Raw genomic sequence first — 26,601 nt, forward strand, 5'->3', positions numbered from 1 at the left:
TTGTGAGCTGTGTGTCCAGGACAGCAGGACTCTGGGTCATCCCGCTCGGGTCCCCGTGAATGTGGGGCAGGCAGTGAGGCTGGGCTCCCTCCAGAGGGCGCCGGGGAGCCACGGAAAGCTGTTTGTTTGGAACCGCTTTATTGGAATAAAATTCAGGGCCATAAAACCCTTCCATTTAAAGCGTGGGGTTCGATGGCTTCCGTAAATTCACAGAGTTGTGCAGCCATCACCGTAATCAACTGGGCAACATTTGCATTAATCCCCAAAAGAAACCTTCTACCCCTTATCAGCCGCACCCCTCCGCCCTAACTCCCAATCCACTCTCTGGCTCTGATGGGTTTGTCCGTTCCGGACATTTCAGATAAATGAAATCATACAGTATATGGTCTTTGGTGTCTGGCTTCTGTCACTCGAGATCGTGTTTTCGGGCTCATCTATGTTGTAGCGTGACTCAGTGCTTTGTTCCTTTTTATGGCTGAATATTATTCCATTGTCTTGGAAGGATTTTTTTTTTTAATTGAAATGTGGTTATTAGCCTATTTTTTAAGTTTATTTATTTTGAGAGACAGAGAGAAACAGAGCACATGAGTGGGCCGAGGGGGAGAGGGAGGGAGAAAGAATCCCAAGCAGGCTCCACACTGTCAGCACGGACGCCGATGTGGGACTCGAGCCCACAAACCGTGAGATCATGACCTGAGCTGAAGTCAAGAGCCTGGCGCTTGACTGAGCCACCCAGGCGCCCCTGTCTTGGAAGGATTTTGAGCACAGAAAGGACAGAATCGGGTTTGTGCTTTGCCTGGGCTGGGGGTCGGCGGGGGGGGGGGTGATAAGAGTTGGGTCGAGTCCCCCGAAAAAGATACAGTGAAGTCTTAATTCCAGGACCTGTGAATGTGACCTTATTTGGAAACAGGGTCTTGGCAGATATGACCCAGTTAAGATGAAGTCATAGGGTGGGAGAAAATGAGAAGGCTTGACTTGGGGAAAATATTGTGACAAATATATATGTGACATATATTATATAAAGGACTATGTATATTACATAAATATATCAACCATATATTAAAAATTTTTTTTATTAAGTAAACCACCCCATGTGGGGCTCGAACTCACAACCCCCAGATCAAAAGCCACACACACGCTCTACCAACTGAGGCAGCCAGGCACCCCTATAAACTATATACATAATATAAATAACTCTTTCAAGTCAAGAAGATGATTCCTTTTTTTTTAATTTTTTTTATTTTTTTTAATTTTAATTTTTTAACATTTATTTATTTTTGAGACAGAGAGAGACAGAGCATGAATGGGGAGGGGCAGAGAGAGAGGGAGACACAGAACCGGAAGCAGGCTCCAGGCTCTGAGCCATCAGCCCAGAGCCTGATGCGGCTCAGAGCCTGATGCGGGGCTCGAACTCACAGACCACGAGATCGTGGCCTGAGCTGAAGTCGGCGCTTAACCAACTGAGCCACCCAGGCGCCCCGATGATTCCTTTTTAAGAGTCAAAATACCGGAGGCTCCTGGGTGGCTCAGTCAGTTAAGCATCAGACTCTCGGTTTCGGCTCAGATCATGATCTCACGGTTCATGGGTTCGAGCCCCGCACTGGGCTCTGCGCTGGCAGTGGAGAGCCTGCTTGGGATTCTCTGTCTCCCTCTCTCTATGTCCCTCCCCTGCTTGAGCTCTCTCTCACTCTCTCAAAATAAATAAATATACATTTTTTAAAAAGAGTCAAAATACTGAATATAAATTACAAAAAGTAGACCAACAAACGGCTACTAAGCCCGCGAAAAGATACTCAACATCATCCGCCATCATGGAACTGTAATTACAATCGCAATAAATATCGCAATAATTACCATTAGCCTGGCTGATGAAAGCTCTCATACATGGCCGGGAGGCGCACACGTTGGCAAGACAGCTTTGGAAGACAACTGCAAAGAACCTACTAAAACTGAACCCATGTGCGTCCCGGGACCCAGTGACTCCACTCCTGGCCGCGTACTGCACAGAACTGCACACGTGTGTTCACCAAAAGCCACACGGACCGTGTGGTCGTAGCAGCATTAGCTGTAACTGGACCCCGGCCAACTGGCCATCAACAAAAGAATAAATTAAACAAAGCGTGATGAATTCATACAACAGAGTGAATACACCACAGCCCCACACAACATAATGTCAGCCAAAGAAGCCAGACACAGGAGGGTCCATTGTTATGAGGTTCTAGAACCGGCAACACTAGGTGATGATGTTAGAGGTCAGAGCGCTGGTCACCCCGGGGGCCTGCGCTGGGGCGGGGAGCGCAAGCCAGCTGCCGGGGGGGCTGGTCACGGTCTGGTTCTCTGGATGGTGACACAGACATGTTTCGCTTCCTGGGGAATTTCACCAAGCTGTTCACTTACGACTTGAGCGCTTTTCTGTATGTTATGCTTCAAGGGAAAGTTTTAAAAGGTCGTTGAGTGAGTGCACACCCACCTTGCATTTTGAAAGATGCTGCGAGATCGAGGTAGTATGAATTCCCCCCAAGGCGGCTGCAAGTTCCCGTTCGCGCACGTCCTAGCCAGCAGTGAGCATCGTCGATCTTTTTAATCTGGGCCAATCTGGTGGGTGCAAAGCGGTGTCTCCGTGAGCTTTATTTCCTGCGGTTTTGAGAATGTCCAAGCCACAGCCCCCCACCTGGAGTTTTTGTGCGCATTTTGGAACAGACCTAACTCCCCAGGTTAAGGGGTGATAAGAATTTCTGTTCAAGGCCATCAAATTCACCCTTAAGGGGCTGTGACCCCTGGCTCTTCAATTCAGACAAATGCCCTGGCGGCCATATCTGGGCATTAAGAGTCTTTTCCCTTCTTCCAGCAGGTTCCCTCAGACTCACCCCGTAGAACGGTTTTATTGGGTCAGAGCCCAGGGGATGCTTAAGTCTTTTTGGCAGACATTGGGTGGCTTCCATTTTTAGCAATGCACCCCCCTCCCCACCACACACACACACACACACACACACACACACATAAAAAGAACTCTGTTTCTTGCCAATAGGACATTAATTTTATGTTTTAATATGAAACAAGGAGGAAAAGCAGAAACAATCCTGACAAGCTGTAATGTTCTGGGGACATTTGGCTGTCCAGTGGGTGGGAAAAGCTCTGACGTTAGTTTCTCCCATAAACCATTTATCTTCCCATTTTTAACACCTTGTGTCAGGGAAGGTATTCTCAGGGGCCATAACAGCAAGAGAGCTTTGACCACCAAAAACTGAAAAAAGTTGAGTAAAGTCACCATAGATAAAGCCAAAAGACAAGCAGCAGACTGAGAGAAATGTTTGTAACATCAATAATGCTTAAGACCCAACATATATAAAGAGCTACAACAAACCAATAACAAGATGACAAAGAGTTTAGGATTTGAACCAGCACAGAAGAGAAAATACAAATGGCTCAGATGCTTGGGCTCACTCGCAATCGGGGGAATAAAAATAATGTAAGCCAGTACAGCATGTATGGAAGGACAGGTAGGAGAATCTATCAAATGACCTATAAAAACGTACTTTCTGGGGGAACCTGGGTGGCTCAGTCAACTGAACACCTGACTCTTGATTTCAGCTCAGGTCATGATCCCAGGGTCGTGGGATCGAGTCCCGCATTGGGCTCTGTGCTAAGTATGCTTAAGATTCTCTCTCTCTGTCTCTCCCTCTGCCCCTCCCTCCTGCTTATACTCTAAAATAAAAATAAAAATAAATCATTTAAAAACTGTACCTTCTCTTGGACCAGTGATTCTACCTCTAAGAATGTATCCTACAGATGCTCATGTATCTGGAAATGACACACATACAAGAATATTCATGACAGCTTTTTATAGGAGCAAAAGATTGAGAACAGCTTAAATGTCTCTCCATACAGGCCTGGTTAGATAAATGTTTGGCACATCCATGTAACGGGCCAGTAGACAGCCAGGCAAAACAAGTCAGCCGGCTCTGTATCAACACAAAACCATCTCCTAGAACAGTGCCTGGCACATAGTAGGGACCATTGAGCGTTTGCTACTCTGGCACAATGCATGCACTTTCTCTGGAAAGATGACAGAAATGGACAGAAATGTAGATGGTTAAAAAGGAGTGGAACCTTGCAGTCTGTGCCAGGGACCCCTCGCAGATGCTCTTTCCCTTCTGACCCCTGATCGCTCTCCTGGGAACGTGCCCTAAGCAAAGGCCGGAAGTCTGGGGGGAGGCCCGATGCCGAGGCAGGTTGGCCCGAGTGCTGTGCAGAATGGACGGAAAGGCGGCAATGGACGTGGGCAGGCCCGGCCGCTCCGGGAGGAAGCCTCCGCGGCCGCTCCCCGAGGGGTCGGGCGCACGAGTAACGACCGGGACGTGTTTACGTCAGCCGCTTTGTGCAAAGACGCAAACGGGATCTGCCGCCGTCCCCGCCCCAGCGCCCGGTCCCGCGGGCGCGGGGACTCCGGGGGGTGCTCTCTCCTTGCTACCACCTTTTTTCCAGCCTCCCCGAATCTTCTATCGTGGAGAAAGCCTTTTTAAAAATAGGAATTCGTGAGGCCCCAGAGCGGTTTCCCCGATTGGTTAAGCGTCCACCCTGGATCTTGGCTCCGGTTTTGATCCTAGGGTTGGGAGCTCAGGCCCTGCCCTGGCCTCCGCCCTGGATGTGAAGCCTACTTAAAAGCAAAAGCAAAAAAGGAATTCAGATGCGGACAAAGAATCCTCCATATATAGGAAGCTGTGTGCTGTTGGCTCTACTCGATTAAGAGACGCAGAAATCATCCAAATACAGAACAGTAGGAAACGGGTTTTTACAAGTAGTGTGTCTACGCTTGGGAGGTTTCACCGCCATCTTTAAAGAGGCAGCTTTTGGACAAATTTTTAATGAGCTGGGGAAATACTGATGATCTGTCTCAGAACTGTCAAATGGGCCAAGGGCACAGTAGCACCTTGACCAGTTTGAAGACGTCTGGAGACACATGCACAGAGAAAGGCGGGTGGAGATTGTGCCCCTGAAGGTGAACCACGGTGGATTCTTACCTCCTTCCCTACATCGCTTTTCTGTACCTTCTCCGGGTCCTCCCGGGCTCCTCACTGCAGGGGACACCGGGTGGGCCCGACCGACCTCTGCACCCCTGGCAGCAGAGGCTGGAGGCAGCGACTGGTCTCCCGGCCGCCCCCACAGCGGCCTTCTCCAGAGAGCAGGCTCCCGCCGGTGGACTCCCTCCAGACCCGTGGGCGGCAGAGGAGACCCCCGGGGTCACGGCCAGGACTGGGCGTCCTGGAACCCAGCGGTCCTGGCAGCGGCCTCGGAGGGTTCTGTGCTGTCGTCCTGGGTGTCACTCCGGAGCACGTGGCCCAGATCTGCGGCTCCAGCCTCCCACGGTGTTATAAATACCCGATCCTCCCCACCACTGTGTTAAATCTCTTCCTGCTTAAAACACCTGCAGCGGCTTCTGTTTAGGCTCTGACCCCTGCCCCCCACAAGCGTGCATTGCTCGTGCATTGCTCTTACACTCGGGGGTGGGCCGAGGGCACAGGGTGCTGAAATTTGTCCCATGCACTTGTTTTCTACCATGGTGAATCACACTGATTGTTTTTCAAGTGTTAAATCGACGCTGCATTCCTAGAACAAACCCCATTTGGCCAGGATGTGCTTTACTGTGCTTTCTATAAACCGCTGAGTAGGAGTCGCTAAACTTTTACCGAGAATTTGGTGGCTGTGTTTGTACAGGATACCCTAGTTTGCTTTTCTTTTTAAAAATTTTTTTTACTATTTATTTTTGAGAGAGAGAGAGAGAGAGAGAGAGAGAGAGAGGAGTTGGGGGCAGAGAAGGAGACACAGAATCTGAAGCAGGCTCAAGGCTCTGAGCTGTCAGCACAGAGCCTAATGCAGGGCCCGAACTCAAGGACCGCAAGATCATGGCCTGAGCCAAAGTCCGACGCTCAACCGGCTGAGCCCCCAGGCACGCCGGCAGTCTGCGCCCTTCAAGACGTTTCTCCCTTTCAACGGAGCCACGGGATTTACCAGCATCAAGTGGTTCACTGCATTTCCCAATCCTTCTCATGTGTGTGGCGGGGTGGGGCTGGGGGCCCCAGGGGACGAGGGAGAACGGCCATGGACCCTGCAGCAGGAATGGCCCCAGTGACCGTGCGGGACGCGCGGGCCCACGTCAACACCGACACCCACACCCCCGGCCCAGCTGTCAAAGCGACGGATGTGTGGACGGACACGCAGGCCTCCCCGGTCTGAGAAAAAGCCGGGCCGTGGGGCCAGGGGAGAGCAGCAGCCGTGGGGAGGCCAAGGTCCTCCACCTGGGATCCGGAGGCCCTGCTGGGTCTTACCCGCCCGCACCTGCCCCAGGATGCCTCAGAGGGCCCGAGGCAGCGGGAGGGAGGAGAGCCAGAGCGACCCAGGGGACGACCGGGGGCAGCTGCCACTTTCCAGACGGGCAGGAGCAGGCTCCAAGGTCAGAGTCAGCACAGGAGACTTTATTCACGTATGCGCACCCCTCCTGGCCGGGCTGGGCCAGACCCTGCGGCTCGGAGCCGAGGCCGCGGGTTCGGGCGGGAGTCCCAGGGTCCCTGGGGTCCCAGGCTCACACGTGCTGCCGCCGGTGCCGCAGAACCTCTGTGGGTGTGAACAGGAAGTCCTTCTGGCAGGCCGCGCAGTGGTAGGGCTTCTGCAGGACGGACGCCTTCTGGAGGGGCTCGGGGGCGGCCTCCTCAGCCCCTGAGAGAGAGGGGGGAGGGAGGCTGTGGGGGGGGTGCTCTGCCGAGCGCTCCCCACCCAAATCCCAGGCACCCGCAGGGCTCAGGCTGGCCCCCCGCCCCATCCCAGCCTCTGGGGAATCTGGCTCTGCCTCCTGCGGGAAGCCTTCCTCAATTAGTACACACACAGGCAAGCCTGAACTCTGTGTCCCATGGGGTGAGTGACTGAGACAGACAGACAGAGCCCTGGGGTGGTGACCATGGGGCCCCTCCGCCGTCTCCCCGACCAGCCCCGTTGTGGTGCATGCGGCAGACACGGTGTCGGGGTCCGCCCGCTGTGGCATCCCCTGGGGTGACAACAGGGTGGGTGTGGCCGAGACAGAGACAGCTGGACAGAGAAAAGGACAAGGGACACAGTGGCGAGAGACAGAGGAACAGAAAGAGGCAGACCAGGGTCAGCACCACAGGGACTGAAAAGAGACGGACACAAAGAAATGAGGAAGAGCGTTCCAGACCCTCCCCGTCCTGGGCTCGGGGTCTCTGGGACAAAGCCTGTATGTGGCACCGACCAGGACCACAGTCACCGGTCCCCAGATGTCCAGTGAACGAACGCCTGGGCTCACGGGAAACGGCCGTGGGGCGGGTGGATGGGTGTCCCGGCTCCCCCCCCCATCCTCACCTGGGGGACCGTCCTGTGGGGCCTCGGGGCAAGTGTTCTCGTGCGCAATGCGCTCCAAGGGCGTCAGGGGCACGTGCAGGCCGCAGTGGGGGCAGGTCCAGAAGGTGCGGAGACAGTCGCTGTACAGGTCCGTGTCGCTCTGAGGCAGGAAGGCTGCGTCGGGACTCGGCCCCTTGCCCAGCTGGCCGCCACCAGCCTGGGACCCGTCCCAGAACCCTCGCCCCCACCCCGGGGTTGGCAGGCCTCATCCTGAAAGCACATCCTTGCACCAAGTAGGGGCGTGGCTGGTGGGGAGGCAGGGACTCCCTTGAATCCCATCTTCGGGGGCTGGGGGGTGGGGCAGTGAGGGGCCAAGGTGGGGTCCACGCTTACCGTGAGGCAGTTGTAGGTGAGGAAGTCAGTGACTGCGTAGCCCCCTTTGGTGGGGTGAGGGGACAAGGCAGAGCTACCGAAGAGGCCAGGAAGACTGGGCATGGCTGTGATGGTCTGGGGTCCCACATAGAGGTTCTGGACTTCCAGCCCCGTGAGCCGCCGGAGGCTGTAGGGGACCTGGAGAAGGAAAGACAGGACAGAGGGGTGACAGACCCAGGGAGACATTGTTAGGGCACCTGGATCCAGCTGTACCTGAAATCTGACCCTGGACGGTTCAGTTACGGGGCCAACTGCTTAGCCCAGTCACAACAGGGTCTCAGACACTCTGGACCAGGGGCTTGTCTAAAACATGCCCCGATGCCCCGGGCCCCTCCTGTGCTCCCTGTCACTTGTGGGACCACAGCCAGACCTTCCATCCGGCCACCTTGCCCGTCCTCGCCGGCACGTCGGTCTGTTCCCCTCGCCCTGGCTCACTGGGCCTGCGGCACCTCCAGGAAGTCACCCTGGTTCACACCGTCGTCTCCACCCCATCCACTCAGGGTAGACTCAGGAGCGATTCGCAACTCCCGGCTTAAGGGGTGGGGAACTGAACTCAAATCCGCTCCGCCCGATTCTTCCCACGCTCCTCTGTGGACGGACAGCTACGGACAGCTTCCCTGGCACGTCCTGCACACCCTTAACCGCTAACGAGGGGCAACACACAGAGCGTAAACCTGTGCTGATGACTTGGGAGGGAGGGACCTGCAGGGGTGAACAGCGGAGCCAGGCTCCTGGGGTCAAATCCGGGCCCCACCCCTTACCAGCTGTGTGACCTTGGGCTCGTCCTCAACCTGTCTGGTTTGGAAACCCGCAAATGTGCGACCCCTTAGCGAGCCAGAAGCCAGGCCTTCTGGACTCCGGATCCCCGCGGCGGGCACCCCTCTGGCCAAGGTGGGGCGTGGCCAGCCGGGGGTGGGAGGGGCAGGTACCTTGGAGGCCGTGAACTTCAGCAGCTCCCTGCTCAGGTCGGCCACCTCCTTGCGGGCGACCGGATCCTCCTCCTCCTCCTCTTCTTGGTCCACCTCCGGCCGCCGCTGCTGGGCCTGACGCGCCAGCTGCCAGTCCAGGGCACTTTCCCAGCGGGCGCGGAGCCGCACGGAAGCCGCCAGAAGCCGGACGGCACTCTCACTGTCCGCAAGCTGGAGCTCCAGCCAGCCGTCAGCCACCAGGCGCGAGCAGTCACCGTTGGTGTCCAGGGACCGGCTGAACAGCAAGAGAGACTGGAAGCGAGAGGACCGGAAGACAGACGGTGGGCGTCCACCCTCGCAGCAAACACATACCGCTCGCCTACTCTGTGCCAGGCCCCCTTCCGGGTTCGGCTGTGAGTGAGACAAGAGTCCCCGCCCCCACGGAGCAGCCGGTCTGCTTGGAAAAAGCGCCGCACCAAGACCAAAGAGGAAACTGCCATTCGTTCTAAGGAGTCAGGACTGCCATCCTGCGTCGGAGGCAGACGGCGGAGGGAAAGCGCGTCTCCGCTGGGCTGAGCTTACACGCGTGGATGCCTCTGTCCACGCTCATCGGCGTACCTGCCGTGTGCACGTGTCATTCTACATGAGCTTTATCCTCAAAACGTATAAACAGGGGCGGCTGGGTGGCTCAGTCGGTTAACCGCTCGACTTCGGCTCAGGTCGTGATCTCGCGGTCTGTGAGTTCGAGCCCCGCGTCGGGCTCTCTGCTGTCAGCACGGAGCCTGTTTTGGATCCTCTGACCCCAATCTCTCTGCCCCTCCCCCACTCATGCTCGCTCTCTCAAAAATAAATTAGCATTAAGAAAGGAAGGAAGGAAAGAAGAAAGAAAGAAAGAAAGAAAAAGGAAGGAAGGAAGGAAGGAAGGAAGGAAGGAAGAGGAAAAAAAGGAAGAAAGAAAGAAACCAATCGTACAGAGGAGAGACAACGGCCAGGCAGCATCGCAGCCAGTGAATGTTTGCTTCCTCCCAGAAGTCCGCTAACTGCCACCACTCTGTCCCCTTACCGCTTTGTTCATTCTTTCTGGCGCGGATAGGAGAATCTGGTGTTATGGTTTCTATTTATTTGTGTTTCTGTTTGTTGTCTGCCTCCCCCACTCACACAGGCGCCCCATGGACACGGAAAGTTTTGCGGATTCTGATCACGAGTGAACCCCCAGCACCTAGAACAGTAATCGGAGCCCGGTGCGAGGCACTCGCTCAAGAAACGTCTGAGCGAATACACAACTGGGCAGGTCAGAGTCAGCTCTCACGGGGTGGGTGGAAATCGCAGTGCCCACAAAACCCCCTGAGGCTCGGGGAGCCTGAGGGGTTTCTCTCTTCCCTCTACATTCCCCGGGATCGAAGCGAGGGGGTCCTGGAAACGGGGACGCCCATCTGGGGGGCACGGGAGGCATCGTCGCGCGGCCCTGGAGCTCTGGCTCGGCCGCCTGCTCGCTGCGTGGCTCAGGCAAGCGACATGCCCCCCTCGCCCCCTGAGCCTCATCTCCCCCATAAAGTGAGAAGCACGGCTGGCCTAGAACCACAGGGTGGCACGCAGAACTCACGAGGCGTGGCCGCTAAGGCTGGCAGGACTCTCGCTTCCTGGCCGCAGACGCGCACACACACGAACCTATCTGCAACCTAAGCATGTCCTCCACGGCCACCCTCTCCCGCCTGGCTGACTGCAGTCACTTCCCTGCTGGGCTCCCCGCTTCTGCCCGGCAGACTCTGATCCAGCTCTGTCTGAACCCTCCCCCGGGGTGGGGGCTCCAGTCTCTCCTACTTCTCTGACCTCCTCTCTCTGATCCCATCTCCAGCCATTCTCCCCTTCGCCAACGCTGGTCCAGCTGTTCCCTGGGCCTGGCGGGTACGTGTGGGCCTCAGGGCCTTTGCACTCGCTGTTCCCTGTAAGACACTCTTCTCCCGAAGCATCCCGTGGCGCCTTCCCTCCCTTCTTCCAGGTCTCGGTGCAATAGCACCTTCTCAGCGAGGCCCACCCTGCTCACCTTTTTTCGTACAACAGCCTGCCCCCCACCCTCACCCCGCCCCTCCCCAATCCCCTTACCCCATTCTTCTCATTTTCCCCAAGTACTTCTCACCCGCTAACAGCATGCAATGCTTTACAGTCCTTACTGCCACCCTGCCCTGCCGGGTGTGCGCTCTGGGAGAGCAAGGACTGGGCTCGTCTTGTTCACCGCCGTCATGCCAGTGCCTCCGACGGCTCCCGACACACAGCAGGCGCTCGGCAAGTATTTACCCGGCACGGGAATGCAGAGCCGGCGGGGGGAAGGCGGCTCTGGAGGCCCATCCCGGCCTCCCGCCCTGGGGACACGGTCATCGAACCCGGGAGCTGGGGCGCGTGGGGCCGGGACGCACCTGGAGCGCGGGGATGCGGACGCAGTTCACCAGGTAGGCCTTGTTGGTCTCCAGCAGGGAGACGAAGGTGAGGAGCTGGTGCCTGCTGCTCAGCTTGTCCCTGTCGTCTGGAACGGTCAGGACGACAGCTCAGGGCGCCCCTGCCACCGGATGTCCCACCCACAGCCCCCCACCCCTGCACTGGCCCGTTCCCCAGGGGCTGCCGGTCCCACCGGGGCATTTACACACCCGTATGAAACACACATTCACGCAGGGCGCCTGGGGGCTCAGCCGGTTAAGCGTCCGACTCTGGACTTTGGCTCAGTCATGATCGCACGGTTCGTGGGATCGAGCCCCGCGTCGGGCCCTGTGGTGACAGTGTGGAGCCCGCTTGGGATTCTCTGTCTCCCTGTTTCTCTCCCCTCTCCTGCTCTGTCTCTCAAAAATAAACAAACTTTAAAAAAAAAAAAAAAGTTTATTTATTTATTTAGAGAAGGAGAGAAAGAGAGCCCGGGCGGGGAGGGGCAGAGACAAGAGGGGAGAGAGAATCCGAAGCAGGCTCCGTGCCGTCAGCGCAGAGCCCAGTGCGGGACTTGAACCCACGAACCGTGAGCTCATGACCTGAGCCAAAACCAAGGGTTGGACGCTTAACTGACTGAGCCACCCAGGAGACCCAAAAATAAACTCTTTAAAAAAAATATATATGCTCATGTGTATAAAGTGTCTGTGACTTATTGGCAAATACTTTGTCATAATGAATACGACTTTCACTATGCGTTATTTGATGTTAAGAAATACTAGGGTTTTTTTGTTTTTGTTTTTTAAAGAAATACCGTTAATTTCATTAGGAGTGAGAGTGGCATCGTAATACTGCAAAAAATCAGTCATTATTTTAATCATTTCTAAATGATATGATGTCTGGGATCTGCTGTACAATGCTCCAGCAAAAAGAAAAAAGTGAGGGGCACCTGGGTGGCTCAGTCGGTTAAGTGTCCGACTTCAGCTCAGGTCCTGATCTCACGGTCCGTGGGTTCGAGCCCCGCGTCGGGCTCTGTGCTGACAGCTCAGAGCCTGGAGCCTGCTTTGGATTCTGTGTCTCCCTCTCTCTCTGCCCCTCCCCTGCTCAGGCTCTGTCTCTCTCTGTCTCAAAAATAAATAAACATTTTTAAAATTTTTTTAAAAAGAAAAGAAAAAAGTGAGGTGATGTAGACACAGGTGGCCAGACGGCGGCTACAGAGGCTGGATGAAGGTACTGAGGGCTCGTCCTCCTCTACCTGTGTGACATCTGGATTTTCAAAATTAAAAATCAAAGGAGAACAACAATGGAGCAGGAAGAGGGTTAAGGGACCAGGGATTTACAAGCAGTTAAAGGCTTAAGAGACAAGTTGCAAATTCTACCTTAGATGCGTCCCGTTCTAACCCTGACCTTTCCAGGTTAGCATGTTGGGATACCGTATGGTACTTTCTTCACAGACAAGGAGAGAGATGGGTTGTGCCCCAGAGTTCACACAGAGTGCGCGGCTATACCGCGGCCATCGGGAGAGCACACGTTCCACGCCGAACGTTCTGGAGGGCCCCCGCCCGGCCTGGCTGAAGCCTCGCTGAGGCGGCTCCTGGGGCTGAATGCCAGAATGCTGCCCCTGTGCCCACAGGGCCCGAGGGAAACCCCTGGGCAGGACTGAGCCAGGAGAACACAGAGCTCAGAGGACAGGTGCCGCCTACTCGCGAAAAGCTCTGGCCTGGGGAGTGGCCTCAGACCCCCATCGGCCACCCCCCACCCCACCCCTCCGTGGGGAGGGCGGGGCTCAGTGTGGCAGCGGACTCGCCAAGGTCACCCAGCGAGGTCTGGCTCTTGGGACCTCCATGCCTGCAGGTCCTGTGACAACAGCCCCAGCGAAGGCAGAATGTCGGGGGAGAAGGGGGTAACCCCAAATAGTGAGGGGCACCCTGACGTCACCGTCTCCGCTCCTCGCATCCCAAAGGGTTTCCCCCTCCCTGCCCAGACTCCCGGTACCTCGGCTCCCTTCACCGCCCCCGGCCTCTTGCTCCTGCGCGTGCAGAACCTCCGGGCTGCTGGCAAAGACAGAAGTGGGGTGCGGCACGGTGCCCTGCTTGGACTGGGTGTGGAAAATCTGGAGGAACAAAGGCAGACGCCAGGTGACAGAGGCCCTCAGACCTACTCTCCACCGCCCAGAACCCTTCTTCCTCCAGCTCTTTGCCAGATTCCCCCATCCGTGTCTCCCCTCGAAGTCCCCTCCTCCAGGAAGCTTTCCCTGACTGCAGCCCAGGCTGGCCAGATACCCGCCCCGTGTCCCCCGATCCCGACCGCAAGCACCCTGGGTCACGCGTCCAGGCACAGATCTGCCCCCACACGCTGGCCTGGAGCCCACGAGGGCAGGGCCGGGACCGTTTCCGTATCTCTGAGTCCCCGGCACGGAGCGGGGCAGGGAGGGCCTGCTGAATGACAAAACCCACGCGGGGCCGGTGAGCCAGCGGAGGCCTACCTGGTCCGAGTCCTTGCGGCTGCTGTTGAACGGGTCCGGGACCGCAAGCTGGGGGTAGAGGCCCCGGCCCAGCACCAGCTTGAGCAGGGCCACCTGGTCCCGCGTCAGGTCCTGGGCCGAGGTGGTGGCCGCCTGCAGCTGATCCAGGCTGTGCCGCAGCTTAAACTTCACATCCTGGCGGGAACACGGGGGAAGGCGGGTTCCTGGGGGCCCCATCCCGATACCCACGCGGCTCGTACAAGGATACGTGGACCCGAGGGTCCCGCGGATGGCGGTGGCCCGCTCCCGTCCGCGAGACCCTGGCTCCGGAGGGGAGGGCAGGGCCCCCCTCTGCTCGAGTCCGCCCTGCCTGCCGCCCCAGGCTCCAGAACAGGCCCCCGGCACCCACCTGGATGTCCACGCTGTCGCCGGCCCCCGGGTCCTCTTCGCTGGAGCAGCCGCCCGGGTCCTCCTGCAGCCGCAGCACCTTGCGCCTGTGTCCCCCGCCCTCCTCGTGCCGGCGCTTCAGCTGGTACAGTGCCCGGCGCTCCCGGCGCTGCCGCAGCCGGCTGTAGCTGTCCCCCGGCTTCGGGGCCCGGGCCCTGGCCAGCAGCCCGTGGTCCTCCAGCAGCTCCTGGGGGCGGCGGGGCCCGGGTGAGCGACGCGGGGCGGGCCGGTGGGCGCTGGACCCAGACGCGGGTTCCGGCCTGGGGCCCGCCACTCGCCGGCCCCTCTGTTTCGGAGGACGCGGACGTCGTGTGCACGTGTGACAGAGAGAGACGAGGACCCCCGCCCTCTGCTACTCTCTCCGGGCCTCGACGTGCCCAAGCTCAACCGCAAGGAGCGCGTCACGCCGGCGAGTCTTACTTGACTTTCCCCCGCGGCACCTGCACGCCCACCGAGAGGCACGGCGAGGTGCCCGTGGAACAGTCGCGACACAGGCAGGCTGCGGGACCACGGAGTAAACGTGGCAAAGGCTCGCATGGCACCTGTGCGCCAGGCCCTGTTCTAAACGCTCTACGCGTCTTAACCCACTTAATCCTCACAGGACGGCTGTCATTGTCCCCCTTTCCTCACGACAGTGGAGGCCCTGAGCCGCGTGGCACTGGGATCTGCCGCCGGGACGTCCACGCCGGAGCTGGTGCCCCGCCCATCCCCCCACGCGGCCTCCCAGAGCTCAGCCCGCGTGGCCAGCCCCACCCCCACCCCCCCACCCCCCCCACCCCCGCTCTAGATGGCCAAGTTCCTCACGAGGAGGGAGCGTGTGACCGCCAACCCTGGCCACTCCTCCAGGAAGCCCTCCTGGATTTCTACCCCTTAGACCCGCCCAGGCCACCCCACATCTGAGTGTCCGATGGCGGGGGAGGTGGGGGCGGGGTGCAGGGCGGGACTCCGCTCCGTCAGAGAAGAGAGGCCGTGCCACGGAGCACGCTCACGCGCGCTCGCTCTGCACCCTTGCCCCGGCCCCGCCAGGTGTGTTGCTGGCCCCCACCCAACCCTCCCCCGGTCCTGAGCCTCACCTTGAACTGGCGCCGTACGTTGGCCATCTCGTACAGCCGATGCTCCTCTATGCACCGGTGGCGGCACCACTTGCGTGAGCTCCTGCTCCGTTCGGATTTCACCTGGTGCGGATCAGAAACCAGGGCGTCCGGGCCCATCCAGCTGGGGGAGGGTGCAGGGGCCGACCCACCGCCCAGACGCCCCCGGCACGGGCCCAGACACCAGCCCCCCTGGGAGAGTATGAGGCAGGTGGAGATCTGTCAGGCCTCCCTCAAGGACACCTGCTCTCCTCCTTCTTCCGGCTCTCAGCCCCCCCCTGCCCCCTCCTACAGGAAGCTCTCCCAGACCACACCGGGTCAGACATCCCCTCTGGGCTCTCTCGGCCCTTTGGACTCCCCATCACGGCCCATTCTGAGTGGTCACTGTCTGGGGCCAGGTCTGCCTCCCTGCGCTGACCTGTGAGACCCAGGAGGGCAGGGCCAGGCGGTTTTAGCCACCGCTGGGTCCCCAGCACTGCCCAGCACAGGGCCAGGCCCAGAACAGGGGCTCGGGGAGCACGTACTGGATATACAGGTGCCACCCAAGGGTGTGGACTTTCTCCAGTCAGCAGTGGGTCTGTTCAGTGTTTTAGAAACCCCAGCCTCCCCTCAAGGCCGGGCCCCACGCCCACGGAATGAATGGCGGACACGGGGGCCCGTCCAGTCTGCAGAGGGCTCCGTGGCCCTCCCTGGCGTGGAGGGCCTCCCCCGACTCCGTGCAGAATGACACAGACAGGGGTGACCCCACCCCCGGCCGCACCTGCACCCAGGTGTTGAAGACATTGAAGAGCGTGAAGGGGTCACCGTGGTCACTGTCCAGGGGCCGCCGCGCGGCCGCACTCTCGGGGTTGCTCTGGGCGCTGCGGGTGAAGGGCGACTGGACACTGAGGGCAGCCGCGATGGTGAGCACGGGCTCCGCCAGGTGGAACATGGAACCAAGGATCAGCATCTTCCCTGGGGGGCCGGGGGCGGGAGGTGGGAGGGACCCTGAGGCTGAGCCTCCTGGGCCCCGGGACACCCTGCCCCAGCTTCCCTCCACCTTGCCCACAAAGGGCCTTGGGGGCCAGACAGACAGAATCAAGTCCACACGCTGCACTCCACGGTCACATGAGCTTGGGCAAGGCCTCAGTTTCCCCATCTGTAGGTTGGAGGTAACCCAATTCCCGCCTCCCGGGGCACGAGGCGGGCACGAAGGGGTGGCTGCTGTTAGTGCCACCGCCTGCCCGGCTCTCCTCCCTACAGCGGACTCCCCACCCCCCTTCCTGGCTTTATTTTCCTTCCCGGCACTCCCCGTGCCCCGCCACGGTATCCCTCTCCTCTCTCTAGAACGTGACTCCAACGAGGTGAAAAGCCATTCCTATTGGCCAGCGCTCCTCAGCAGGAACCGAGCCCTTCCCCGGTCTGGCCCCACAGTCAGCGGCCTGCGTATCATGCGTCTGACTCATCGTCACCATTCTCCTTGGCTGCCTTTCTGGAAAGTTCCTGTTGTACGTCTAGCCTCGTAAACTGAAGTTGGGCAATAGGACGAGGCTGTCCCAGAACGCTGTAGCTCTGTCCCTCAGATGAGTCCCTCTACTTCTCTGTGCCTCTGTTTCCCTGTCTGGGAAATGGGCCTAGCCCCCCTGCCTGCTGGGAGGATGTAATGTGCTTTTCCTGTGAAACACGCGGGGCTCCGACCGGCACAGAGTGACAACGGTGACTGAGCCGTCGGGGCCGGGACCGCCCAGCACCGGGTCATCGGCGCCTCCTGCCCCACAGGGCTTGGGGACCGACAGTGTCAGCTTGGCTGGGGAGCGCCTCCCAGCTCTGCCAACTGCGTGACCCTGGGTGAGCGAGTGATCAAATCCAGGCTCTATCGTTTGCCTGTTCCGGGCCCCGGGGCGTCTATCTCTGTCCCTGGCCAAGCGTCAACTTCCTCCTCCGTACAGAGGGGGTGACCGGAGGCCCTCCCTTCACCAGGTGAGCATGAAATGACAGAAGGCCCGTAAAGCCTTTCACTGACATACAGCCAATGCTCACAGAATGTTCTTTTTCTTCTCAGATTCGGTTCTCCCTGCTCTCGCCCTGTCTCCTTCTACAACAAATAAAAAGAACCACCTTCCCAACCACAAGGGGTCCTCGGGGTCGGTGGCACGCAGCCTGCCATCCCCACCACGGCTCCAGGGTGTGGTACTGGTGGGGATTTTAACGACATTAACACAGGCAGAGAGTTCTGTTGGGCATCGGGCCTGGAAATGGTGCCACAAACAGTCGTGCTCAGCTGGGAATATTCTGTGGGCCACACAGATCACCTAGAAAGTCTCGAGTCGGGAGAATCAGACCAGAACGCACCTCGGTCAGCGAGCTTCTCAGAAAGGGCAGGGATGACTCAGGAATGAGCAAGAAGAGGCAGAAGGTTTTGACATCCTTACGACACCGAGGGGGGGGGGGGCAGGGTGGAGCTGGGGACAGGGTGTGCGGAGGAGAGGTGCCTGTCTGTTGACTGCTGTACCCCCAGCGCCCAGAACGGTCCCCGGCAGGGAGACTTGTGAATGAATGGACGGGGCCCAGTGAGAGAACGGATTTGCCTATGAGTCACCCAGAGAGTGAATGGTCCCCGCAGCCACTCCCGGGGCCCCGTGCGATCACCCCTAAAGGAAGTCCTCACCGATCACCACGTCCACCGGAAGCTGGGCCAGCAGAGAGCCGATAGGGGTGAGGGCCTCTGAGCTGTCCAGGGCCCCCTGGTCCCGGAGGTAGAGGATGGCCGTTTCCAGGCTGGCTGGTGGCGGAGGCTCGATGAAGGGGAAGGTTCGCGGGTCCCCCACGCACATGCTTTTCATCTGGAATGACAATCGAGTCCCCCAGGAATGGGGAACTCGGGAGCCGCTATGGAGCACCGGCAGGGGGCTCACGGATCACAAGCTCCTAATACCTTAAAACTCCTAATGTCAAGGCCCATCACACAGAAGCAGGGGAGAAGGACCACTGTCTGTCTGTCTGTCTGTCTGTCTACCCAGCACCTCTTCTCCCAGACCCCGGCCACGGAGCAAGCCACATGACCTAAGCTAGGCCCCTCTTGGTTTCTCAGCCCCTCGACATGGCAACCAACGAAGGAAGGAGGACGTGATCTGAGCAGGCCCTATCAGGATCCGCCCTGGGATTCTGCCATCCGACGCTGGGAGACAGAAGTCGGGGCATCCTCTCTGGTTGTGAGGGGCCGGTGTGGAAGCCCAGAGCTGCTGGACCATTTTTCCCTGGAGACGAGCCCGAGACAGCGGGTAGAGGAGTCCTTAATCGTTCCTAAGCCAGACCGCCCCCCACGATGGACACACCACCTCGTGAAATCCCCTTTCCTGCTTCTGGTAGTTTGAGCTGGGTTTCTCTCACTTGGGACCAAAGAACCCTGACTAATTCAGTGACCCAGAGACTGAAGCACAACACCCACCCGTCGCCGGGTCTGGCGAGGTATAAACAATCAGCTACTCCCTGGAGCAGATGAAGGAAAGGCTGGCGTGGGGGGCTCACGTGGCCGCGAGAGAGCACGGGGAAAGCTCAGAGGGCCCGGGGGCTCGGCCAGCCTCGCCGAGAGGTGACCTACTCTCCTGGGCCTCTTCCACCCGGCAACCAGCCGGCCCCCCTCCCTCCCTGCTCTTGAAACCTTGATCATGCCTGGGAGAACACCCAATGCTCATTTAAAAATCCCCTAAATCAGGGGCGTCTGGGGGGCTCAGTTGGCTAAGTGTCTGACTTCAGCTCAGGTCATGATCTCACGGCTCGTGGGTTCGAGCCCCGCGTCGGGCTCTGTGCTGACAGCTCGGAGCTTGGAACCTGCTTCAGATTCTGTGTCTCCCTCTCTCCCGGCCCCTCCCCTGCTTACACCCTCTCTTTCTCAAAAATAAATAAAATTTTAAAAATGAAATCAAAAAGAGACTACCAGAGTGCATTATGCATAGGAAGGGGGGTTGGTCTGTGCCACCGGCCACTCCCGCCCGGGGGGCCTGCTGGGGAAACCATCCGCCCTCCCCAGCTCGCTCGGCTTTTCCTCTTCTGCCAGACCACAGAGCCCACACTGGCCAGGCTCCGCTGGGGGGAGGTGTAGCCACAGGACAGAGCGCTAACCAGGGCAAGGCGAGTGGAGGGACCTGGCCCTCAAACCCTCCCGCGCTCCCTCGCCGGCTCTGCGGCACTGGCCGCTCCGTGAGTGGGCCTGTTGGGCCCAGCAGCCTAATCCAATCAAAGCTAACTGATGAGGTAAGAGTCGGGACAAGATATCCGGAGAAACCCCAGTTTTAAAAGCCACCTCTTGATGGGTTTTCTGTTACAGCTGAAAGCATTCTGATGGAGTCATGAGGTTTCTCCCACGAGCCTGTGGATCTGGGGAACAACCGTCCCCCCGACGTGGAATCTGACACTTGGGAAGGATGAGCTCCCCTCTGTGGCCCGGCCAGGCCGGCCCTGCCCTGCTCTGCCCTTCCTGGCCCTGAAACCCTGGGACTGGTCCTGTCCCAGGTCCTCCTGGGCTCCTCCCGGCATCACGCCTCACCTGCAGCACCAGCGCGTCGAGGGCCACCCTCCGAATCTCCGGGACGGGGTAGGGGGCGAAGGCATCGTAGTCCGACTCAGCGTAGAGGCGGAAGCAGACGCCGGGGCCCGTGCGGCCCGCCCGGCCCTTCCGCTGCTCGGCACTGGCCTGGCTGATCCAGAATTCCTGCAGCCGCTGCAACTTGGCCTGTGGGTCATAGCCCATCTCCTTCACCTTCCCTGGGCGGGGACAGACGGGACACCGTGGGCAGCGGCCACGCGGGCCCGCCGCCTCGCCGCTCACTCCCGGACACCCCGGCTTCCTCCTTTATTCCATTAACGCCAACCAGGAGCCCATTCTGGCCTTGACCCTGACGTGTTGTTGATCTATTCTTTCGTGTCCTCGTTCACACATCTCTTAACTTTCGCAGCCTCTGTGTGCTCGGGAGCCCGGCCATCCAACCATTATTATTAAGCTCCTGCTACGAGCCGGGCACTGTACTGGGCGCAGCTGTGAACAAAGTCCCTGGGCTCACGGGGCCGAACAGGACATAGTTCATCAATTCAAAGACCGACTTTTCCCACTTTCTCTGTCTCTGAAAGTGGGACGCACCTTAAAAGCAACGGCATGTCAATGTTTAACGAACAACGTTTTTAGGGGCGCCTGGGTGGCTCAGCCAGTTGAGCGTCCGACTCTTGATTTCGGCTCAGGTCATGTTCTCACGGTTCGTGGGTTCGAGCCCAGCGCCGGGCTCTGTGCTGACGGCACAGAGCCCGCTTGGGATTCTCTCTCTCTCCCTCTCTCTCTGCCCCTCCCCTGCTCGCACTCGAGCAGTCTTTCTCAAGAATAAATAAACGTTGAAAAATGTTTTTAAATGTTTAAATTCTAATCCTTACAACCCGAAGGAGGCTCTGCTATTATTGCATATTTTACAAACAAGCAAACTGACTAACTTAGTGTCAGTGACACGACCTTGGTCACACAGCCAGGCTGGCTTCAGTGTCTCCTCACTGCTATGCTACTCTGACTTCCCAGAGAACAGTCCAGTTGGGAAGACATAAAATAAATAGATCAACAGGCATAAAATATAATGCCCTTGTAAAGAAAATCAAGGCCTTGTAGGGGAAGCAACAGCGGCAGGAGGAGAGGGAGATCACAGAAGTGGACAAGGTGAGCCTCTCTGATGGGGAGACATTCACGCAGGCCCTGCAATGAAGAGGAAGTGAGCCTTGCAGATATGTGGAGAAAGATGGCTCTCGGCAGAGACGACAGTAAGTGCAAAGGCCCCGAGGCAGGGACAAGTTTGGAACGTCTGAGAAGATTACGATGTTGCCACTGCCCCACAGCCCACTCCCTGCTTTGGTCTGGAGGTCCCTCACCACCTCTGCACGTCTCCAAACCCCACAGTTCTCTCTAGGGCCCAGGGACGGTGGCAGGGAGCAGCCCTTACCAGAATCTACTACGAAGCGGATCCCATCAATGGTGACTGAGGTCTCAGCGATGTTGGTGGAGAGGATGCATTTCCGAACCCCAGGGGGGGCCACATCGAACACCTGCGGGAAAGGCGAGGAGGTGACATCCCAGACCAGCTCAGCCCTTCCTGACCCGTGTGTCCGGGGGCCTCTTGACACCTCCTGGTTGGGCCCACGGGCACATCACACCCACCTACAACATCCAAAGTAGCCTCGGAAGCAGGGAAGGCCTCCCTCCTCCCTGAGTCCCCACCGCCCACGTGGGTCAGAAACCGAGGCTGTCCTGGCTCCCCTTCTCCTATCCCCCCTCCAGCCACACCTGCACATCTCCAATATTTCTGAAATCCAATCCCCTCTCCCCAAACCCGCAGCACTGCCCTGGCCCAGGCCCTTCTTTCCCACCCAGGTCCTGCTCCGGCCTCCTCCCCGGTCTCTGATCATATAGAGCAGAGGGATCTGCTGAAGCAAACTGGCGTTGCTCCCCACCTTGCTCAGAACCCTCCCATGGCTCCCGGGTGCACTCAGGGCAAAGCCCAGGCACCACGCTGGGTCTTCCGGGCCCTGGGGTCTAGGCCTGCCCGCATCTCAGTCCCAACCAGCCTGCCTTCCCCATCACAGCCTGGACCCCGGCCACCCTGCAGGTGGTCTCGCAGCAGCCCTGCCTTTCCCTCACCCACCACAGGCCCTTTGCACAAGCCCTTCTCTTGGGCCCAAGGGACAGTCAAGCACAGTAGTCAAGAGAGGTCAGCAACTAGGTAGGCCTGGGGGCCAGATCCAGCCTCCTGCCTGTTTTTGTAAGTCAAGTGTTAACACAGCACAGCCTCGCCTGTCAGTCTACGGCTGCTTTCCTACTCTAGGGGTGCAACTGAGTGTCTGTGCCAGAGATGAAACTCTACGCCCTGGTCCACCCCCGCCCCCGCCCCAGACTGTCTTCCTCCCTCTTCTACCCAAAATCCTCCCGGTCTTCCAAAGCTCAGCTCCGGTGCCTCCCGCGGAAGCTCACCCTGGCACATGCTCCCCGCCCGCCCCCACGAAAGACGCGAGCAGCGCCCTCTGCGGCCCGCAGCCCTGCAATGGTGGAATCACATCCCCGACACCCTCCTCCTCCCCGCCCCCCTCCAGAGTCAGACCCCACCCGGCCCGGCCACACGGGGTACCTTGTCCTGGTCGGCCACAGAGAGGGCGCTGTGCAGCGGCAGAACCACCCAGCGCTGGGTGCGGCTGGCATAGGCCTGGGCCGCCTCGAGCACCGCGCTGATCTCCGCCATGCCGCTCAGGAAGACCAGGAGGTCGCCCCGCTCCTCCGGCGGGTACTTACTGTCGACGGCCTCCAGCACCCTCAGGAAAGGCCGAGGGTCCAGCTTCTCTGACTTGGACGCCGGCGGCTCGGCCTCCTGTGGCTGGTACACGACCTGCAGGGAGACGGCCCCGGGCAGGGGGGCACCCGGTCACCCGCACGGTAAGGGCCGACCGTGGGCCGCCGGGGAAGGCGTGGATCGGTCGGGGGGCAGGCCGCACCCTCAAACGGGTCAGTTTGAGGATGCCATAAAAGGACAAAGTACCAAGGTAACCGGAAAGCTTCTGGGGGCTGGTCATGACATCCACGTTACCTGGTTTGGGAAAATCAACTGAGCTTTACGCATGGTGTCTACGTACTGTGTCTGGAGAGCAACTTCGACAGCATCAGAATTTCAAAGGGGGGCGCCTGGGTGGCTCAGTCGGTGAAGCGTCCAACTTCAGCTCAGGTCATGATCTCATGGTCTGCGGGCTCGAGCCCCGGGTCGGGCTCTGTGCCGACAGCTCAGAGCCTGGAGCCTGCTTCCGATTCTGTGCGTCTCCCTCTCTCTGCCCCTCCCCTTGTGCTCTCTCTCTCTCTCTCTCAAAAAATAAATAAACACTAAAAAATTTTAAAAAACTAGAAAAATCACTTCCTGGAGAGCATCCTCACTCTATTTTTATGGCTGCTGGGAAGACAGACAGATGGGCATTTAGAACCCGAAACCACAGTGTCCTTGTGCTAAGAACTCTAGAGCTCTCGCTAATTCTTGGCCAGCGGTGCAAGAGGAAGGAGTGACTATCAAAGCACGAAACAGACAGCGGGTGCAGACCATTTTGAAGGGCTGACGGGAAGCCGGATGCCAGAAGGGAGGCGTTCTGTGAGTGCCACCCACACGGGTCCCCTTCTGGGCAAGACAGAAAGGCGGGAAGGGAAAAGGGATCTGGAGGAGCTAACAGAGGCTGTCTGCGTCTGTGAGCACGCTCCCCGTCTCTGAGCCTCGGTTCTACCCTCACGGGCAGAAGCCCCTGGCGCAGGACTCCCGGGGCTGTGATTAGGGGCCCCTGGGGCCGTGGGGACGACCCACACTCAACCCACGTCAGCTGTGACCATCTTCCCTATGACTGCCCATGACACCCGTCCGCGAGCCCCAGCCAACAGGCTGAGCCAAGGGGTCAAAGTTCAGGGCGGAAGTTGCTACCGGGAGATGGAGAAAATCCGGCCGTGAGATGGCAGGGCAGGAGGAGAGAGGAGCCCCGGTCCCCACATGACCGCATGGAACAGAGCTGCCCGCCGGCCTGGACCAGCAGGACTGTCACAGGAGAGGAATGAACACTGATCTTTACACTTCCGGGTCTCCTGCAGCAAAGCCCTGAGCACCTACACAGCACATTGGAAGTGCTCAGAAAGTAGGAGCTTTAAGGGAGAGGGCGAGCCAGACCGTCCTTATCTGAGAGATGGGAGTCTGCGCAGGCCAGGGGAGAAGGGACGTGTCGACTTGGCCAGAGACCAGGTGGGAGGCCCGGGGGGTGTGGGGGCAGCACTGACCGTGATGGGGAACAGCCTCCCGGGCACCTGCACCACGGGGGCCCCGCCGAAGTAGCTGGAGAAGAGCGAGATGTTGATGGTGGCCGACATGAGGATGACCTTGAGGTCAGGCCGCTCGGGCAGCAGGCGCCGGAGAACGCCCAGCAGGAAGTCGTTGTGCAGGTGGCGTTCGTGGACTTCGTCCACGATCAGGACCTGGTACTGGGGCAGGCGGGGCTCCCGCTGGATCTGCCTCAGGAGCAGCCCCACCGTCAGGAACACGATCTTGGTGGCTGCCGTCCGTGTGCTCTCAAAGCGGATCTGGTAGCCGACCTGGGGGCGGGAGCGGTGATCAGGAGAGGAGCCCAGACCTGGGGACCAGGCCCTCGCCGGCTTACACCCGCCCCGATCCGACCCTGGAGCCCAACACGCTGGGGTTTGGATCCCACCTCTGCCACTTAGCGCCACCGACCTTGAGAGCGCAGTTCCGTCCCTCAGAGACATTTTGTCCCCGAGATGCTGCGAGAACAGTATGTGCTATGCACATATTTGGCACACAGCCGGGTGTACAACTCACTGGTCGATTGGAATGGTGACAGTTCACCTTTCAAGGAGTCCTTACTCTGCCCGGAACTACTTGAAACGCCGGACATGTTTCACACAGCCACCACAAGCAGCAAGACCCACTCTTCTCACCTCACCGATGGGGAAACTGAGGTCACGCATCCAAGGCAAAACACAGTTAAAAAGCGGTACTGAGGGGAAATGATCTTTGTGTGTATGTGTGTGTTTTAATATTTTTTTTTTTTTTTGAGAGACAGTGCGAGCAGGGGAGGGGCAGAGAGAGGGGGGGAGACACAGAATCCAAAATGGGCTCCAGGCTCGGAGCTGTCAGCAACGAGCCCGACTCCGGGCTCGAACCCACAAACCGTGAGATCATGACCTGAGCCAAAGTCGGACACTTAACCACTGAGCCACCCAGGGGCCCCGTAAGAGGAAATGATCTTAGCCCCTACCTCACATCACACACCTGCACATAACACACACACAATCAATTTCCGATAAGTTACGGTTTTAAATGTAAACATCTTTAAGTAAAAATATAGGATGTCTTTCTGGCCTTAAAGTAGTAATATTCCTAAAACAGAACCCAAAGAGTGCCAACCACAAAAAGAAAAGGACAGGGGTGCCTGGCTGGCTCAGTTGATAGAGAATGTGATTCTTGATCTTGGGGCTGAGTTCAAGCCCCAGGCTGGGTGTGTGGGGCCTACTTAAAAAATAAAAATAAGGGGCGCCTGGGTGGCTCAGTCGGTTAAGCGTCCGACTTCGGCTCAGGTCACGATCTCGAGGTATGTGAGTTCGAGCCCCGCGTCGGGCTCTGTGCTGACCACTCAGAGCCTGGAGCCTGTTTTGGATTCTGTGTCTCCCTCTCTCTCTGACCCTCCCCCGTTCATGCTCTGTCTCTCTTTGTCTCAAAAATAAATAAATGTTAAAAAAAAAATAAAATAAAAATAAAAATAAAAATGACAGAGACGCCTAGATGGCTCAGTCAGTTGAGCATTTGATTTGGTTTCAGATCAGGTCATGATCTTGCAGCCTATGGGTTCAAACCCCACATTAGGCTCTGTGCTGGTGGCACAGAGCCTGCTGGGGATGCTCTCTCTCTGCCCCTCCCCCGCTCACACACACTCACACCTGTGCTCTCTCTCTCTCAAAATAAATAAACATTTTTAAAAAAAAACCACTTCTAAAAAAATACGACAAGGCACCTGGGTGGCTAAGTCGGTTAAGCATCTGACTTCCGTTCAGGTCATGACCTCGCGGTTCATGAGTTCGGGCCCCGCACTGGGCTCTACACTGACCGCACAGAGCCTGCTTTGGGTTCTGTGTCTCCCTCTCTCTGCCCCTCCCTGCTTGTATTCTGTCTGTCTCTCAAAAAAATAAACATCAAAAAAAAAATTACAGACTGGATAATATTTAAATGAAAAGACACTATCATCAAAAGACAACATTCAGAAAATGAAAGACAACTCACAGGCAGGGTAGGCAACGAGATTTGCAATACATAAATCCTACAAAGGACTTGTATCCAGAATCTATAAAACCTGATAAACCGAGAACAAAAAGACAACACAAAAGACAAATAGGGAAAAAGACTTGAACAGACACTTCAGCAAAGAGGATCTCCAAACGGCCAATAAATATGTGAAAAGGCGTTCAATCCTTAGTTGTCGGGGAAACGCAAATTAAAATCAACAACACGGGCTCTGTGCTGACAGGGCAGAGCCTGCTTGGGCTTCCCTCTCTCCCCCTAGCTCTCTGCCCCGCCCCTGCTTGCTCTCGCTGTCTCTCTCGAAGTGAATAAATAAACTAAAAAAATAAATAATTAATTAAAAAAAAATAAAATCAACAATACAAATTAAAATGTGGTATCACTATCCGCCCACTCTAGAAAAGGTAACAGGAGAAACATTAACCATAACGAGTGTTGGTGACAGTGTGGAACATGGCCCTGGTCGGAGTGTGGACTGGATTTTTTTTTTTTTAATCGGGGTGCTGGTTACATAAATGAATTCAGTCTGTGAAAATTCACTGAGCTACATACTTAGAGTACGTACATTCTTCTGTTCAGAGTATTATAATTGCAATGACAATTTTTAAGTGGTACGGCCTGGACTGGAACCCTAGAAATCATTAGTAAAGAAGTGTCTTCAGGGC

At 57.7% G+C, this 26,601-nt stretch overlaps 1 protein-coding gene across 6 annotated transcripts in view; it reads right to left on the reverse strand.

The window, feature by feature from the left end:
• Window positions 1–26,601, reverse strand: part of DHX34 (DExH-box helicase 34) — a 38,804-nt gene that overhangs the window by 6,009 nt on the left and 6,194 nt on the right. For 2 of the 6 annotated variants that reach the window (XM_042968368.1, XM_042968367.1), the window contains exons 3-18: window positions 23,905–24,216; window positions 22,238–22,492; window positions 21,059–21,161; window positions 19,630–19,847; window positions 17,752–17,926; window positions 15,865–16,058; window positions 15,087–15,188; window positions 13,976–14,200; window positions 13,588–13,761; window positions 13,098–13,215; window positions 11,105–11,211; window positions 8,712–9,002; window positions 7,744–7,920; window positions 7,372–7,510; window positions 6,585–6,714; window positions 1,692–2,595 (exon numbers count right to left, since the gene is read on the reverse strand). In XM_042968368.1, the coding sequence (XP_042824302.1) occupies window positions 2,427–2,595; window positions 6,585–6,714; window positions 7,372–7,510; window positions 7,744–7,920; window positions 8,712–9,002; window positions 11,105–11,211; window positions 13,098–13,215; window positions 13,588–13,761; window positions 13,976–14,200; window positions 15,087–15,188; window positions 15,865–16,058; window positions 17,752–17,926; window positions 19,630–19,847; window positions 21,059–21,161; window positions 22,238–22,492; window positions 23,905–24,216 (2,889 nt within the window). In that variant the 3' untranslated portion in view covers window positions 1,692–2,426. Of the gene's footprint in view, window positions 1–1,691; window positions 2,596–5,890; window positions 6,107–6,452; window positions 6,715–7,371; window positions 7,511–7,743; window positions 7,921–8,711; window positions 9,003–11,104; window positions 11,212–13,097; window positions 13,216–13,587; window positions 13,762–13,975; window positions 14,201–15,086; window positions 15,189–15,864; window positions 16,059–17,751; window positions 17,927–19,629; window positions 19,848–21,058; window positions 21,162–22,237; window positions 22,493–23,904; window positions 24,217–26,601 lie in introns of those variants that run through there. The other 4 variants (XR_006211724.1, XM_042968369.1, XM_042968370.1 and 1 more) reach the window with 4 other exon arrangements.

Source organism: Panthera tigris, chromosome E2, assembly GCF_018350195.1.
Source record: "Panthera tigris isolate Pti1 chromosome E2, P.tigris_Pti1_mat1.1, whole genome shotgun sequence".
Taxonomy (NCBI): domain Eukaryota; kingdom Metazoa; phylum Chordata; class Mammalia; order Carnivora; family Felidae; genus Panthera; species Panthera tigris.